The following is an 18514-nucleotide window of genomic DNA, read 5'->3' as shown; positions in this document are numbered from 1 at the left end:
CAAGAATTTCCTCTTATACAATCACAGATGGCTCGTTTGTTTCATTATTAACAGGAAAGCATATTTAAGATAATCAGTGAGGGGATATAGGCCAGCTTTATCACAAACTACCTGAACAGGGTAATGAAAATCCACCACTTGGTTTTCATTATTTATTTTCCAAGATCTCATTTACCCCATAGAAGCTATGCAGTGATATATGAACTTGCACATTACTTTAGAAAACAGGGAAAGCAATTCTCCCACTTTAGAGTGTTAGGAGCTAAAGGTACATCGTTTTAAATTATTAGATTGATGAAAACAATTCATTAATAATTACTAACATACACTGCAATTCTGAGAAACTAATTCATTTAACAGAATCAAGGAACAACCATAACATCATCATTAATATGGCATAAGTCATATACAATTTCAGACAATGTAAACAATACACATTTTAATATTCAAAGCATAAAAGTTACAGTATTTCATCTACATAGTCATTTATATCCCTGTATATCTATGCCTAATGTCCCTTTTAAGGGCTTAGAAAAGGTGTGGAATAAATGTTCCATGTGAAACCAACAGCTCCCTTTCAGGGCTCAACATGATAACCAGTACCCCTCAGGAAAAGAAAACTGACATGCTTGACTAGCCAGATGTTTTAAAGGCACTGCTTCCTATGAGCACATAACAAACAGGGAGAAGTTCAAGATTCCTTAGCTAGCAAACCTCTAATTCTCTTCTTCTAGCGCTAATAAATATACAGAAGTGGCAAGCCACAGGTCAGGGTACAGGGTGCAACTATGTGCAACAATTTCTTATACATAAAGCAGATTAGTTGACTGTGGTTGTTTCTTGAAAAAAGAAAATACTATTGGTTTTCTGATCATATCTTAAGGTTCTTGAAAATAAACTGCTTTTTCATACTAAACAACGTATACCTCGCCAACAGTCTCAATTATACCTGTAAGAGTAGCCATTTAAAAAGGATGCATGTTCCATGGACAGCGTAGGTACATACTGGGTTTTCAGGCCACCTGCCAAACAAAATCCTACTTGCACCAACCGTTTTCTGGTTTTGCTATTCATAGGGCTTAGAGGTAATACATCAGTCATGAAAATATCGGAAGAAAAATAATCATTGAAGAAGCAAGCATTTAAATAAGTAATTGAAAGGGAGGTTGATGACAGAACTTACAGAACATTGGTTACAACAGTTGTTTCAGCTTCACTGACTCTGCCTTTTGCATCAAATACTGTGTTTCTTATTGCAGCAAAAAGCATAGATGAATCACCAATCCAACCAAGATAGCAAGCCCTCCAATTTTCCCAGTTTTCCATAATTACACAATAGCATAAAATAAATTTATTTCTGAAAGCACAGGCACATCACGAGTACAGTCTGTTTCCCTCATGGATCTCTTTTCAACAAGAGCTGAGTAGTTACATACATAACAAAGTGTTCTTCCTTTTAAAAAATTTGCTGAACTGCTTGTCTCAGTATTTCCCCAAGGAATGCCAAGCAAAAACCATACAAGAGTTACATCATTTTAAACTGAAAGTTTGTAGTTCCACATATCTATGTTTTTGGAGAACAAATAAAAAGAATCCTCTAAGTTGAGGCATTTTCTAACATTTGGCTCAGAGCATTTTAGATTCTGTATATGGAAAAAAGAAGTAAATTCTTAGAAAATTCTCATGGCAAAACAGTAACAGCAGCAATTACATTCTGAGTAAACCCTCCTAGATACTTAGAAGTTTGGTTATGTGAAAACCGTAATAGACAAGCTGCATTCCAACCACAATGATTAAACTTTGGAAGGGTTTAAGTTCTTGTTTTGTTTTAAAATCATTCTGAACAACGATGCCCCTAGTCTCCTTTACTTTGATGCCCCATTTTCCATTTTAGAAGCATTTAATCTCAATACTTGCAATACTGAAATATTTTCTCAATGAGATAACATATTAATGTACTTTCCCTTAAATAAGTATAATGCTGTTCCTTCCACTGTAAGATTCAACACTTCCTACCACGTGGTCATTCTTTTTCACAAGAGCACCCTCCTTCATTAGAGAGCAGCAGTTAAGCATTTCAACATTCAAATTAATTCAGAAGGTAGTTCAACTTGCCAAAGTCTTGACTCCCCACAGACCTAAGATCCATTACAAACCAACTACAGAAGTTCTGAATAAAACTCTGGAAAACTACAGAAGTTCAGAATAATCTAGTGATCACTCGTTTTAATTTGTCCCATATTTGATAAGAAGAGCACATATAACAAACACACCAAAAAAACATTTATTCATAATTACAGGTTACTGGAAAAACAGCATCATGCTAGCGAATTCATTCAGGATATGCTTTTACTGGCCAAATAATTAATGAAAGACATTCATGAGATTCAACTCCACTTCAGTTGTAGGTTAGTTTTTCTCAGTTAACTTGAGCTCACTCTCTTTCCTCCCTTATTTACAGCAGGCAATCTCGTAATTCAACTTCGTTTCTTATTAACAACTTTCATCCTTTTTAGAATAGATAACCTAACACAGAGAATTAGGAATTTGTGATCAGCCAAGTGTATATTACTATCAAGTTATTCCACCCATTACAAAGCCAATCATAATTTCTGAATTAAACTGACCACACAGTGAGTATCTTCCACAGCACCACATAATTGCTGATATTCAGCAACAATCAAGAGGTTAAATGTATTCATGAAAGAGTAGCAGTTAACCAATCTCCTGCTGATTATTACACCTTTTACTCAAGTGACACTAGGTCAACTTGAGCACTTACCTAGGTTTTTTAATCTCCACAACATGATGAAAAAAAATTCTTAATAGATGCAATGATCTCACTGAACTATTGCTTTACTAAAAATATGATGGAATTGGATATAGACATAGGCACCACAATAGAGTATATTGTGATGAAAGAAAAAGTAGAACGTATTCTAGCTTTATTGAGATGAAAACAGAGTTGATGCTAAAAATCACCAGTCCACTGTGACAGCATACAGAAGAATGGAACAAACATGGTGACTACATTTGAACAGTGAAGTCAGAATAATTTAAAGTGCTGTTATATCAGCCTAAGGGAGGGCTTGCAGAAATATTAACAGGTAAAGTAAGGCAAAGTCCACATTCCCACCTGCTTCTACAGGACAGAATTGCAGTTTACAGTAAGACATCTGATTCCACTTGAATGTACAAGAGAGTCTGACTAAAACCCTGAGGTACAAATACCCAGCAGCATGTGCCAAGGCCAAACTGTGGCAGTCAACCCATTTAAAGCTTTAAATCAGTAAAACTGCATCTGCTTTTAAACCTAGAAACACAAGAGATTAGAGGTAGCAGTCATCGTCCAACACAGAAGTAGGCTCTTCAGTATGTTCTCAAATTGAAAAATGTCTGCAGAAAAATCCCTGCTACACACTTCTGCTTGTTTGGAACTGAGAAAAAAAATAAAAAGAAGAGGAAATTCCATTCCCACCAGAGAGATCTGAGTAAACTATATTTCCCCTCCCTGCTCCAGTGCCTGTAAGTCAGCAGTGTCATTCAATTCAGTTTGAGTCTCTTTGTTTTGAGAGTTATAGCCATCACCAGAATCATGGGAGTACTTCCGCTTGAGGAATGAAAGTTATTATTCCCACTCTGTCTGCTTCCATCCTCCACTACATTACAATCACTCTGCAAGTACCATAGGCATGAAAGCATGTTGACACACAGAGAGGAAAACAAAAATGTTACTGCATCAATTTAAAAACGTGCCATTATCTAGTCATCCCTTAATATAAGGATACTGCACCACAGCAGAGAAACTGAGCAGAAAGTATACCTCATCAGCTTCCAAGCAAAATCCACCATTTTAGACCAAACTTCACTAGGAAGTTCAGAGTTCTGATATTTGCATTTCTGTTAACTGAAACTGCCATAGCAGAAATCAAGTTTTCTACAGCAATAATTAGTCTCAAGCAGCATCAGAAAAAAATTTTTACGATGTTCAAGATGAAATGTCTTGACAACAAATAGTTTCTTTATTAAAATTCAGATCAGTGGAATAGTACCTTAGCCTCTAGAGTCTTTTTTTTTTTTTTTTTATTAATAATCCCATCCTAAATATGCATAGGTACCAAATTCCTAAGACTGCTAAGAACAGTCTGAGTGGTTGTACTTGCTGCACAGGAAAACCAAATAGTGCCCTAACCTACTGCTACCTGGCAACACAAGGACCACTCACTTTCAGGTTATCAACATCTCTTACTATGCCTTCAGAACCCAAATGCAGACAGCATAAGTGTTGACAATGATTTTCCTACACTTACAGTGGTATTACCCCATGCCTATTTTATCTGATTAATTGTAAAGTTAGAGTTGTGAGTGACATTATTTTAAAATTTTAACACATACTTCCAAGAGTGGAAATCAGACCAGTAGATTTGTGCATCAGCACACACTTCTCAAGGAACTTGTTATTAAATATTTTTCTCATTAAATGTTAAAAACTATAGACGAATCAATGTTTGAATTAACATGATTACTGTTATTATGTATATATGATATATGTATATGTATATATGATTACACAATGAAATCCAGTAGTCATTTTTCTTCTGCTTTTTGTGTTGGGGACTAGGAGGCAACATTATAGCTAAATTTTCCTAAATCCACCCCAGTGCCAGTCATTCTTCCAGTCTCTTTCTGCTCTCCATGTCCTTTTTATCCTCTTTATCTCCCTCTCATTTCCACCCCTACAAATCCTTTAAGGGGTTGCAGAAGCTTTTGATCTAAGGCCAGGAAAGTCCATCACTAAATTCCTGAGTCTTATTCTTTGTTAATCACAGATTATAACATTTTATTCAGTTACCCTCTAAGCAAAGTCCAGTAACAAACTGAGAAAGCTTGTATTCCCAGAAAGGTACCTAAACTTCAAAAATTATAAATGATTACACATCAATTTTTTCTAGTTGTATAGTTTACTGCCAAATCGCCATTACTCCCTTGCTTTTCCTGTAGCTGATTTTACAAGCCTGAAAGTTTTTGGCCTCCCTTCTACAACATGTTCCACTTTTTCCACTTTCTTCTTTTTAAAAGATACTGGCAATACAATTCTGGATGACATTTTAAGATAACCACCACTAACATCACACACAGACAGATATCACAGCAGACAAACAGAGTAAACCCTTATTCAGAGTCACTACTTTCATACCATCAGAAACTTCAGTTCTAGGGATGAAGATTTAACACTGATCTCTACTGCAAGGGTCCTGCAGACCAAATGAAAATCTAAAAGAATAAGGCATGCCTAGCAGACAACACAGGCTAAGGAAGGTAATTGTAATAGCCCCAGCTTCTTCATTATCTAGAAGTAGCAACTGGTTCTTTTCACTGTTTGGGGAAAGTCTCTCATGAGGGAGGAAGATCATTATATGGGATACCTGGAAAACAGAAGCATGGTGGTCATGTACAAAATAGGGATATAGTGCTAGTTCCTACACACATTTGATATCTACTGCTTTTATACCATTTATATGATACAGAAAAGGATTTTACCTACATTCAGATCTAATAAACTGTGCAAAGTACTTGGAGTAACATCTCCTTTGAGTTCTAGAATACACTCAAATACATCCTGTCAGCTGGAAGCTAAGGCTGATGGGAGGAGACCTACTTCACCACGAAGTGGGTGTGCTTCAAACATATTTTGGGTACATTTGCAAGACTTTTCAACCTAGGTCAGTCTTCTATGAGAGATTATTATTTAACTACTTTTCCCATTATTCTTTAACTAATGATACTCTGCAGCACAAGATCTGTTCTCAATTCTGAGAAATCAGAAGCTCTCAATGGAAGAAGAGTTAACCCTGGCCATCACCACTTCTGTATTTCATCCACCAAGAATGAGCAAAAAAAGCATCAGAATTAATAAAACTATTAGTTTTGATCAGACAATTTAGGAAAGAAGACAAACATCTAGAACTCTGTCAAGAAACTGAATATACAAATGTGTTTTAAACACAAAAATGCAGTGACTGTTTAAAAAAACAGTGATATAGACAAATAGAGATATTTACAAATTCGTGAAACAGAGCACCCAGTCATCAACTTCTTGCATCAGTTCATCAAAAAGTGTTACAGTTTCACGGCTTTTGACCAGGTCTACTCCAGCCTTTTGCTCTATATTGAGTATATGAGTATAACGGAGTGCTTATGAACATGGATGTTTATTTCCCTCTCTCTACTGCTAGATTAGAACTACTGAATTAGAACTGCAATTAAGAATCTGTTAGAAGGCCAATACAGACAAAGAAATATGAATGCAAATTCATATTCATGGGTAAAAAGTTACTGAAATAAAATACACAAGGGAGAACAACTCTCTAGTCTTATAAGCTAGAAGCAGTTGAAGCATGAAAAACCTGCTACCATTACGTGGCAATTTTACCATTTCATAGGAGTAAATACTTTCCATTTTAAAAAGATTCTTAGTCATTAGTCTTTGATGTTGAGCTGGTTTTAAGTCAAAACAAGAATATGGCATTCAAATCTATACAATGGCTTAGCATTCAAATAACTCCTTCAGTTCAGACTCAGTATTTATGAAAACTAGGTAACTATTTTGGGGAGATTTTGGAGACAGACCCAAGATAGCTATTTAGGCAATTTCTATTATATCTTCTTCACATTTCTCACAAGTGCCATCCTTGTACATGCTCATTAACTTGTAAAGTATTAAATAGCTGTTCACAGACACAACCAACAATCTTAAGCATTGAAGATGTGAATTCCTGAACAGAAAGAACTACAATTTAAAGCAACTCAAGTTTCAGATGTAGGTTCCTTTCACTCTCTAATAAGTGTATTTAAAAATAAATTCAGCTATGTCTGATACTCATTTGATAAAACTGAATTCCCTATAATTCTAAAACAAAACATTTACATAAAGGCCTTTTTATAAATTATGTGGTTTGCTCAGGATGCTGTCATTCACTTATCTAACCAATTATTGTTCCTAAAGAATGTATTTTATGTGTTTGCAATCATTTATTATCTAAGTTATAATTTTGCAGCTTCTCAGGCAACAAATGGCTGTCTTGCATCTGGGAAATAAAACACACAAAAGGGTGTTGCTGTGCTGTTTGAATACATGCAATTACTGATAGTTACATTCTAATTAGCATAATTAGTTTTGAAACAGTTCTCATAATAACTGTCAACATTATGTCAGTTTAGCTGAAGTTAATAGCATATTTAACAGACACTAATTTTCAGCATTATAATATTTAAAAGAAAGGAAGAGGCAAAGCCCTTTCTGAAGAAGCAAACTGCTTTTCATAGACACTGAAAATTTCTTACTTTGTTTCTTTTCAGCAATCCATCTTATAAAACAGCACTCTATATAATTACCACCCTCCAGCTCCCATAAGACCATTCTTACAAATTAATACAGATAAAGTGGCAATAAAAAACAAGTATACTAAAGTACACATGCTTGCACATTTGGTCTTCTGTTGTTTTGGGAAAGGCAACAATTTTTTGACAGTTGGGGTGGGAGGAAGTTGGAAAAAAAAAAAAAGGTAAAAGGAAGTAAATCTTGAAAAAACTAGAGGTAAATACTATGCTAAAAAGTAGTAAATGCTTCTAGTCATACCTAGGCAAAACATCCCTTCACTGCTTACCAGGAAAGGTTATAAGCAGTTTTATGCTTCTTCCAGTTTTGATAAGTTGGTAGATACTATTCACTAGTAGTCAAAGATGTTCCATTATTAAACCAAGTCAAAATCTAGTAGTTTCACTGACATAAGTTTCCAAGAAGAAACAACATGCCTTTCTGAGTTTGCTTTACTTCATACCATGAATTTCACAACAGAAGGAACTGCCAACCTATGTTCAGTACTTGCCATAATGATGAAGTCACGCAACAGTCTTGATTGAATTTAAAATTCAAGTGTATTACAATGTACATATCTCATTTGAGGATCTTTTTTATGGTGTATTTTTATTGTGTGGATATTTCAAAGAGCAAGTTACTGTTCAGCAGTCATGAAATATGCTGTCTTAAAAAGCTCTCTGGACTGTGAGAAGTCTGTGATTTTATTTTAATTTATATAAAACAGATAAACAAAACGGAAGACTTCATGCTCCTTAAAGTAGATTACTTTTTTTAAAAAAAAAAAAAAACAAACAAACAAAAAAAACCCACACAAATCACCCCACCCCCACCCCACCCCCAAAAACAACAGGAGTTTAATATTAACCCATGGCAAAGACAAAGCAAATTAATTTTGACAAATTCTTTTTCTTTCATCTATATATTTATCATCATGTATCATAAAGGCACCTTATGTTCAGGTCTTTACTGTATTTATGTATGCAGCTATCCAGAAAAAGTGAAAATTAGGAACTTCATTCAGTCCATGCCACCCAGACAAAATATCTTTCTCTCTATAAAATGGTAAGTAATTGTTCAGTCACTTTAAGACTCATTATCATAATTTTAAGCAAATCAGCTTATTACAAGAAAATATTAATAAAAATTTATTTCAGTTTATTTCGAACTATTTTCCAAAAATTCTGCTAACTAATAAAAATGGACAAGTCAAAACAGTAAGTAGTAATGCTATTTGTAAACACTTGTAGAGTGGCAGAAGAGCTAGGAGAGAACAGGAGAAGTACTCCCAAACTCCGGACACTGCATGAGGCAGCAACTTTAAGATAACTCCCAGTGTTATGTCATTGGGATGTCATGTCAATGGGATGTTTTGTCTAGGTATGACTAGAAGCATTTACTACTTTTTCGCATACTATTTTTTTTCAAGATTTACCTCCTGAATTTTTTTTTCCTACTTCCTCACCCCTGCCACCAACTGTGAAAATATTGTTGCCTTCCCCAAAGGTGAAAAGAACCTTTCAGGAGCTGATTCATCGTACCCTGAAATAGATGCCTGAAATCAGGCAAGATGACCGTCAGCCTACAGGGCAGGGAAAGCCAGATAAGCTAGCCCTACCACAATTTCCCTACACTCTCACAAAACACGGCACTGAGACACACACTCTGAGTTGTTCTCCAGGAGCATGTATTGTTCTCACTGACTATAGAGAGGAAGAGATTCATCAGATCAACACCTGACCTGAGATAACATCCTAAAGTAGAACTGCTCCCCACTTCAGCTTCACCTTTCCATTTAGTGTTGAAGACATTCTGTATCATTTTATTAATGTTTCTATGTTAATACTCTCTGCAGACTCCCATTGTCTGAGTGACCACTACAGAAATCTGCCTGTCATGGAAGCAGATGAGTAACAAGACTGTCACTTAGCCGCCTCTAAATTAAGAGTCCCCAGCAAATCCAATACAATGCCTATTCATCTGAAAATCAGCCTTCTCCATGAACATTTTTAACTCATTTACATGTTTCTATATGGAAACTGTATTTTTAATTTATAGTCCAACCGCCTATATTACAGGAGTGAATCATGCATAACTATTGAACTCAATCTAAAGCAACAACTGCAGCCCATTTTTAATCAATATTCCATAACTCACTTAAAAATCTGATTTACATCTGTGACACAGTAAGTAATCTAGGAAAGTTTTTACAAATTATTGACAGAAAAAGAGAAAAGTCTTTTCTAGCCCATCTGCGGTTCCACTAAACACTAGTACAAATCTTCGAGCTGCTAGCTTGTCATTCTTGTTTATACTGACATGTAATCACAGCTCAAAGTCAGGTTCACATCAGCTGGTTATCAACCCCAGAAAGAATGATCTGTCCTAGCAGAGGAACAAATAATGGGCCAATAATTTTTCAGATGAGTGAGACATTACATTTAAAATCATTTCAGCTCAAGACTGAACAGCTACATGGGAATTCTTCATACACGTATCTTCTGTGGAACAAACTCTTTCCTAAATATAATTAAAAGCTCCCCATTACTTGAACATAACAATAGGCCTCCCAAACTCGATTCTGTCAAAGCACAGAACCAAGACCAAAAAAAAAAAAAAAAAGGGGGTAGGAGGGCAAGTGACCCCTAACTTACAGCCCCTTTTAAACAACAGCCAGAGTCTTTTGGAAGTCTGACAGCAAAGTATTTGTCAGAGAAGGCTTGAAAAGAGCTCTGCCTATGTGACAATTAGGAGGCAAGTCTGATCAGCAGTTCCAGGTAAGAAATAAATACTTCTGAGGAATCTGCATCTCCACACCATGCACAGTCTGCTCAGATCTGCCTGTGAAGAAGGAAGGCCCTCACCTGTTTTTGCATCAGCATGAAAGAACGTGCAGTCAGGCACAGATAAAAGATGTGCAGAGACAGGAAGGAAGACATCTGTGGCAGACAAATATTCCATAAAACTCGATAGGTGATGAGTGAAAGGCCCTTAAGCATGGCTCACTGAATTTTTCATTAGTCTGTTGTTTTATGACCATTTAAAATACTTATTGTCAAAATGCTGAATCTTCCTCTTCCTATAATTTAAGCATAACACCAAAACAAAAGCACAATGATGCTAGTAGCATTACACCTAATAGTTGTGCAAACAGGAACAGAATCAAATAGAAATACAGCAGTTCTTAGTTAATTTAGATCATTAGAAGAAATTATTTTAATTCTCAACTACAGAAAAGGAAACAAATGTACAGTTTTGATGCAGTTTAAGTTGATTTCTGACTATTTTCTGACCATGGCTTTCCTTTTTATTTCAACTATACATAATCCAAATAGTTCCTTCACAATAAATTATGTTTCTCCTAACAAACTAGAAAACAAAAATACATACATTGATATTGAATTCCCTGGAAGTATCAGGACTCAAAACATAGAACTTCCAATAGAATCAAGTATTTGTAACAGGCGTGGAGTCCAATAAACCACATCAGCCTCAAAGAGACACAATTAACACCACCACTAAGCAGAAACCATTATTCCATTTATAAGTGCAGATTTGTTGCACCTGAAGTGAAACACTATTTCAGATAGTCTCATGCAGAAACCAGCCATCTACATACCAGTATGGTATGACAAACTGGCATGGTGCTATCTGCTCAGCATTGTCTGATCATAGCCTTCTTTAACATGAACACTGTGTAAAAAAAAAAAAAAAAAAAAAACACAAAACAAAAAAAACCCCACCCAAACAAACAAGTTTCCCTTAGAAAGTAGACATGGATCAGCAAAGTTTTAATAACCAGCCAAAAGGCAGAAGAGGGAAGGGAGGAGAAACATTAATAAAACTTTTCTGCTTTTTTATACAACAAGAAATATAATCATGAAAGTAATTATTCGGAAAAAAAAATATAGGCTAGTATACAGGGTCCTTCATTAAATTTCAACACTTCTTAAGATCTTAATATCTTAATATACAGAAGCACAAAGAAGCATAATGGATGCTTGAAAATAAAAAGCTGGAAGTTTGTGTATGAGGCATCTCTACCCCTTTCTCTTCCCGTATAATTTTTATCCCAAAGACTTAATTAACCTCATGCCTCATACACCCCCATGTTCCTGTGAGGACAGAGCCCTGCAGAAAGTGGAAACAAAGACACTGATAGAAAAGAATGCTCAGGAAAAAGAACAGTTACCTTCCATTGCTGACTTTAAAAGCACACCTTTTATGCCTTTTATTTTTCTTTTGTTTGAGTTTTTTTTTTAGAAAGAAATCATTTACATGCAAACAGCTATATTAATGCAACAGTCATCCCAGACTTTATGCAAAATCCAGTAACCCAATTCAAAGTTACTACTACCACATACATTATTCAGCTGCACAGAACATACTACGCAATGTTGTATGCAGGAATGTATTAGGTACTTTAACAATGCAGCTTCAGGAGGAGAGGTAGGTTGAGAAATAAGTTCTGGTTTGATCCCCATCCCCCCACCAATAGATACAGAGATGCAAAACCATTTTTTTGTACACTCCTAGTTTTGAAAATAATTACTCACCAAACCAGCAGTAAGCGAAGGTGCTGACTGCCCAAGTGCTTGGTAGTGCATGCGAACAAGATTTGAGGTTTCTGCAGGTTGCCACTGCTGCTGTCCGGTTGAATTGGGAAGCAAATATTTGCCTGTCAAGTTAAGAAAGAGTGTGTTAAAGTATCAAATGTTACATATGAGGCAATACAATGGACAGAGTTTACTATAATGCTATTACCATTCTAAAACATTTGTTTCTTTCACTACAGCCCTGACCAAAACAGAATTTCTACTATTCACTTGCTAGCTGTTCATATCACCCTTCCACAAGCTACACTTCTCTGAAACAAATTCATTTTTTCAATACTGTCTCAAGTTTTTCATACCTTTTTTCATACCTAGAAACACAACTAATGCAATAACAGATGCAAACATCCAGAATGGTGGGTCTGAACCAAAGAAACTAAGTTCTAAAGGCTAGCCAGAAATAATAACTAAATAAAAATTAAAATAAAAATATGTCACTATCTACCACTTGAAGGAATAAGGGTCCAAGCCCAAGACACAAAGTGAGGTTTACCAGAGTAAGGCACTTACTATGTGGGTAACAATTACACCACCCTGTGAGTGGGGACTATTCTGCTTCTATTCCAAAATTATGATCTACCTAATAGGTATCACTCAATTCCCAATAAAGTATCCTTACCTAGTGTCCCAAGTAAGGGGAGACCACGAAGGCATGAGACAGCCATTCCTCAGGAGCACTCGCATGGGGCTCTTGGGGAGTGGTTCATAGACCCCTCCTCAGTGGTTGCTGTGCTCACCGCCTAGCTGTGAGCCAGACAAGCTCAGGCCCCATGCAATGGAAGGTCAGACCCCCCATCAAAACACTGCCACTCAGTCTAAATATTTCCCCACAGGTACTAGAGAGCATCTCTGACTCAGGAAGCCCCTGAGCTGCAAACCAGCAGCAGGGAGAACATTCAGGGAATTACATTAAGAGGGACAAGCATGTAATGATACGACTCCTTTTTGCTTACTTTCAGCCACTGTCAAGGAACAGGACAAGCAAACAGTCTTAGCAAATGTCCACCTTAAATTCTTAGTTATCTCTGAAAACTATGCAAAAGTGAGACAATCACACTACTAAAGCAACTGACTTCTCTTAGAACACCAACAAACTGATGCAAAACGGCAATTCAAAAGATTTTTCACTTCTAAATCCAATCTAGGTTCAAGAACACAATGCAAGATTTTGATGAACAGTTGAAATGAAAACCATCTTCCAAACCACACATCCTAAACATTCACTTCCTGAAATTACTAATTCCCACCTCATTAATCTTGTCACCTCAGAGAACTATGAAGTGTGTATGCATTTGTGTGACCACTAACACAGGATGTGCACCCTGCTAGATGGCACAGGTTTGCCAGGAAATCAAAGGCCTCAGCTTTGTATCCTCATTTTTAACAGCAAATCCACAGTTGCTGAGGTCTCTAGAAACTGACTGTCTTGTGAGCTAGAGAGCTCCCAAACAGCAGCACAGGATAGTCTTTTTAATGCTTTCCAATTACTCTTCAAAATGTACTATTGTTTTTTGTTACACTGGTAAAGCAGAATCCATAGACATTTTTCACCCAATTTGCTAACAGTTTGCCTGCAACTAGAAGAAAAACATAAAACAAAGCTGTGGTTTCTTGCCCAATTATCCAGGATAACATTTTCCAGAACTGGAAAAACTGAATTAATTTCCCATCTGCTCTCTCTGCCTGTTTCTAATCAAAATCTAGTTACCTTTTTGCATAGGCTCCCACCATCCTCAACTAAAAGGATGACACAAAAAGTTTACAGCATTTATTGCATGTCCAGATTTTTGATATTCCATTCATGTCAATCCTGGAATACACCAATGACATATGCAGTCAGCTACAGTTTATATCTACCACCTCAGAAGGTTAACTCCACCTCATCCAGGCAGGAAAAGGAAAATTAAAAAGTGAATGGAAAAAACTAAGTTATACATACCTTGCATTTAAACAGGTGTGGTTTATTTCTTTAATTAAAGACATATTAAAAGAACTCTACACATTTTCTTTACTTGTTTTTTGACTCCACTCCTGAGAGTCAATGTCAAGATGAGGTTTTTTAGTGTGAAACCAGACATTTCCTAGTTCTGGGTCACAGTTACAAAAATCTCCCAGGCTAGAATGCAGACTATACACAGAGTAATGAAATCCTGCAAGAAGGCTCCTAAAATTTCAGCAAAGTCAAGACACTGATAGTATCACCAATAAAATGCTTTGGCAACATCTATTTTGTCAAGTAGACATACATTACACAAATCCCCCTTAAAAGCTCTGTATTAACCCACTCTAGAAGCCCACAGGAAAATTATGTTAAAACAATTTGTAACTTGATCACCATAGCATACTGTTAGTGTATTTTATCACTGTAGGAGCCAATACTTGAAATGCAATAGTTTTCCTCTGATCTTTAGAACAGAAGAGAATGCAGGCAAGAAACAGGTCTGTTTTAATAATGCTTGTTCTAAAACTGGGGAAGAGCATCACTCTTTGGTTAATCAATGCACTTTCTAGTAGAAGTTTGAAATTAGCCTTGAAATCCATTGTCAGACGCTAGGCCTTTCCCAGATTGCCTTAATTTTCATTTCAGATTAATCCCACTGAGCTTCTCAAGGGAAAAAAAAAAAAAAAAAGACAATTATTTGTGTTTTATCCATAAATTAATCTAGTTTTTCTTAGGTTTGGATCCCAAGCCAGAAATGTTTAAATAACAAGTCAATAAAGTCTAGAAACAGAAAGGCATATGAGAAATAAGTGCTACCATTAATGTTTGTACTTACTTTTTGTTTTAAATGGGAACCAGACCCAAAACATGGAGAGATAACATTGTGATTCCTGTTCATGGCAGTCAGTCAGCAGAGCAGAGCATCCTGTACCTTACCATGTTCAGGGCTAGGCTGACACAGAACAATAGCTACCTTTATTCTTTGTCCTTTACAGGCACCTATATTTTGCTCAGATTTTATCTTGCTCAACAATCTGAAAGACAGTCTAAGATATTTTGGCACAGAGGCTAGAGGAGAGGTAATCCTACCCTTTACAACAACAAAAACTTGTACTAAACCCTTCCTTCAACTGTAGGACTTTGCCTGACTGACAAGAAAGCAGAGTAGATTAAGTCAGCACCAGGGTCAGTGTCTGCACCATAAGAATTCACTGAACATTCCATTATTTCTCCTGCATGAGTATCCTCTAGAATACTGTGAAGTACCGATTTAGGTAGGTGACATGATTGAAATTGCCAATGAAAATGTGAGCATGTGTGATGCTGGAATGTTCTCTCCTCCCATCCTTACCCCAAATGGAACCCTCAAGGGCCACGCAGATTTCACAACACACCGAAATTAAGGCAAGTGTAATAGAATATCCAATAAGTCTAATTCTTCTTTTCATAGTACATCCATCTATGCTTTTAAACACAGAAATAGCATATAATAAATATGCCTTCTGTGGAAGCAAAAATAGCCATGGTTCATGCAGAAAAATGGTAACAGATAAAACTCTTATCTGTTAATAACACTAACCTTTATGCAGAGATACACTAGCAGGAGACCAGCAGTTATCAACAGCAATGACAACTGCACAACACAACCAGAAAACAACTATTGTACCTTTAATTCTGTGCTTCCTAAAATCAGAAAAGTTGGCCATACTTTACAGGAATGCAGTGAGGCTTTTTCACTTCCAAAACCAAATGGAACATCAACATTTCTTATAGAAAAAAAAAAAGAAAAAGGAAAAAAAAAAAAAAAAAAAAAAAAAGATTTCTTCCAAAATCCAATCTGCTTTCTTTGAAGGATTAGGCTGCCACTGCATTAAATCACCACACAATAAAACAGCCCCTGCCCACAATAAGTTAGTCAGCAACTCTTTGTATTCCTCAATTTAAAAAAAAAAATTCAGTAATCCCCTCAGATTACCCAATTTTTCTTGCTGCTATAGTACTCCTACCCTTTTTCCTGCCACAATTTCATTCATAACTGCATGCATTTTTCCCCTTTTAGATCTTAATAACCCCTTAAATTTGCACATATCTATGATTTTCCTTGCTCTTAAGGGATTTAAATATCAGTATTACACATAAAATTTGAGTTGAAATGCATTAATAATTTTCACATTGCATTCAGTTCTGCTTTCAGATTTAATCCTCCAAGCAGCTACTTTCCTTTTTGAGTGAACTGACTTGTGGGGGACAGAGAGGAAGACTTCACCTCAACTCCACCTTATCCCTTCCATCTTAATTCAGCATTTTGGCCCTTATAAAGCACATAAACACTGCCTGTGTCTAAGGTGATCTCCATTTAACAACAGAGCATTGCACACTGGTATCAATTTTCTTACTACTTTCATCAGCTATTGATACAGATGAGACATCTACTGAAACAGGTCACCTACTCGTGTCGCATTCAATCCCAAGATGGCCTTTGACTTCCTCCTATGACTTCTGCAGAGGCTTTGCTAGCATCTCTGCAAACCTTCCTGTGCCTGAAACTATCAAGACAGCCTAAAGTCACAACACTGTAACCAATGGCATCTCTTCCCAAATCTGAATGCAATCCTCGTTAGTCCAGCACATTTATCAAAACGCATTTTGATGAAAGGTGACTTATGTTGATATGTAATGGTAATAACTTAGCATTATTTAATGGTATTACATAATTGTGAGTGGACATAGGGAATATCACTTGAGTTCAGTGCCATCTTCCCCTTGAACTTGCCTCTTGTATGTCTAGCTTCCTTTATAATGGATATTTGTAGAAAGTCCAGACAGAAACTTTGCTACTTCTTACTTCTATTTCATCCAATGTGTTCATATGTGTTGTATGACTTACTGTATATGGCCAAAAGGACTAAAAAAACCACATACACCTCCTCAAAGATCAGTCACAGAAGGTGGCCTTTTCTTTATTGTAATTAGAAGAATATTTCCTACTACTGAAGTACTCCTGTCCTTTTTTCCCTCTCAAATCCATATCCTAATGGAATGGCTGAAGATTACTAGATAAATTTAGGTCTAATACCTAAAAATTTTCCATTTTCAGTTATGATTTAGAAATTACTTGTCTCAAATCTTCAGCAGTCTAACAACTGCACATGATGGGGAAAACATGGCATGCAAGCAAGTTTTTGCCTTTACATAAGTATTCAGGAAAATGTATCTTGCACTGCTGGAAAGTCTGTTTTGTAATTAGTCAAAATGTAAAGATAAATTCAGAGGAAGCATCTTGGATGTTTTTGATGGAAATATTTGTTTACAGAAATATTTTTTTAATTAAAATATTAAAAGAAGTTCTCTATTACACTACTGTAAATGGAAGACAGGTATGTACTTTGCTAAAATGAAAGCATCTGGATTTGACAGTAACTATGAACACAATGAGTCCAAAGCAGAAGCCGTGCATATGATTACAGTGTACCACAGACTGAACTGAAGCAAGTATCAATGTGTTTGCGTTACCTGTTGTGAAACAGCAGCCTTCAAATTAGCCCCTTGCATCTTTAAGGCAAGGGCCAGGAAATACTTATCTCACTTAATTGTTTTGATAAAACAACTATATATATTTATGACATAACTGTAGATTATTTAGAAGTCATTCAGAAAGTTATATCCTTCTCCCTCACTACTTTGAAGCAAAGAAACAGCATCTCAAGAACTGACTTCAGTGGCCGAGTCACATTTGCCAAGCACAGTTTCAAGTGGGTTGCTCACTCCACACATCTCTTTGGAGAGCCTTATAAGCATGAGCTACCTCACAGCAACAGGAACAAGACATGGTGGAAGACAAAACTGGACCCTACTGCAGACCACTCTGAGCCACAGAAATGCATTAAAACAGTCGGGTACTTCTCACTCTTCCTACTCCTTCTGCTCTTCTCCCAAAAACCCAGACAAACAGGTCATTGATAGGTCTCTCTGCTAATGGAGGAAAGACTTAAGCCGTCCCCTGCCATCTCAGCTCATCGCAGAGCAGCCACAGCCATGCTCAAACAGCCTGGGCAGCAGGAGCAGAGGGAAGTGGAAGTCAAAACTGGAGGCAACATACCATCACTTTCAGTCCCACAGATAAGTGAAGCCTCACTACAGCTTCAGAAACGTGCCAGGTAAAAGGTGAAGAGCCTTCCACATTAACATTTTACCATCAGGTTAGGGCACTCTGCTGTAGTCTTCAAATTTAACTGTTGTGCACAGCCCAGCTATAGGAAATGATGTGGAGGCTGTAAATTTTAGGGTTTATTCTCACATCAGTGGCGGTGGAATTAAAGCCCATAATTCCCATTAGCAGAAATTGTAAAGTAAAATAATAGTGGATGGATTTCAAGTCATCATTAGGAAACTTTTCAATATTTTGCCTTATTTTACTGTGGCTGATAACAAACTTTGCTTAAACTTCAAATGACTACCAGGAGACAAAAAAGAGTTACCATTCTATTCATGCCTCATTTATTGCCCACAACTTAAGAAAACTAGCACATTTTGCATATTACTCAGCTGCACATGGCTGAAGTTAATGGACAATGCCAATTT

The 18514-nt window shown here is 36.5% G+C and overlaps 1 protein-coding gene across 5 annotated transcripts in view; it reads right to left on the bottom strand.

Annotated features, from left to right (window-relative positions):
* The window catches only part of MAST4 (microtubule associated serine/threonine kinase family member 4), a 320186-nt gene that overhangs the window by 209305 nt on the left and 92367 nt on the right, over nucleotides 1–18514 (bottom strand). For all 5 annotated transcript variants that reach the window (XM_074931942.1, XM_074931938.1, XM_074931939.1 and 2 more), the window contains one exon: nucleotides 11935–12056. In XM_074931942.1, the coding sequence (XP_074788043.1) occupies nucleotides 11935–12056 (122 nt within the window). The remainder of the gene's footprint in view (nucleotides 1–11934; nucleotides 12057–18514) is intronic.

Source organism: Athene noctua, chromosome Z, assembly GCF_965140245.1.
Source record: "Athene noctua chromosome Z, bAthNoc1.hap1.1, whole genome shotgun sequence".
In the NCBI taxonomy this organism is placed as follows: domain Eukaryota; kingdom Metazoa; phylum Chordata; class Aves; order Strigiformes; family Strigidae; genus Athene; species Athene noctua.
Note: the sequence above shows the minus strand (reverse complement) of the source record. Positions and strands in the feature narration are given on the sequence as shown.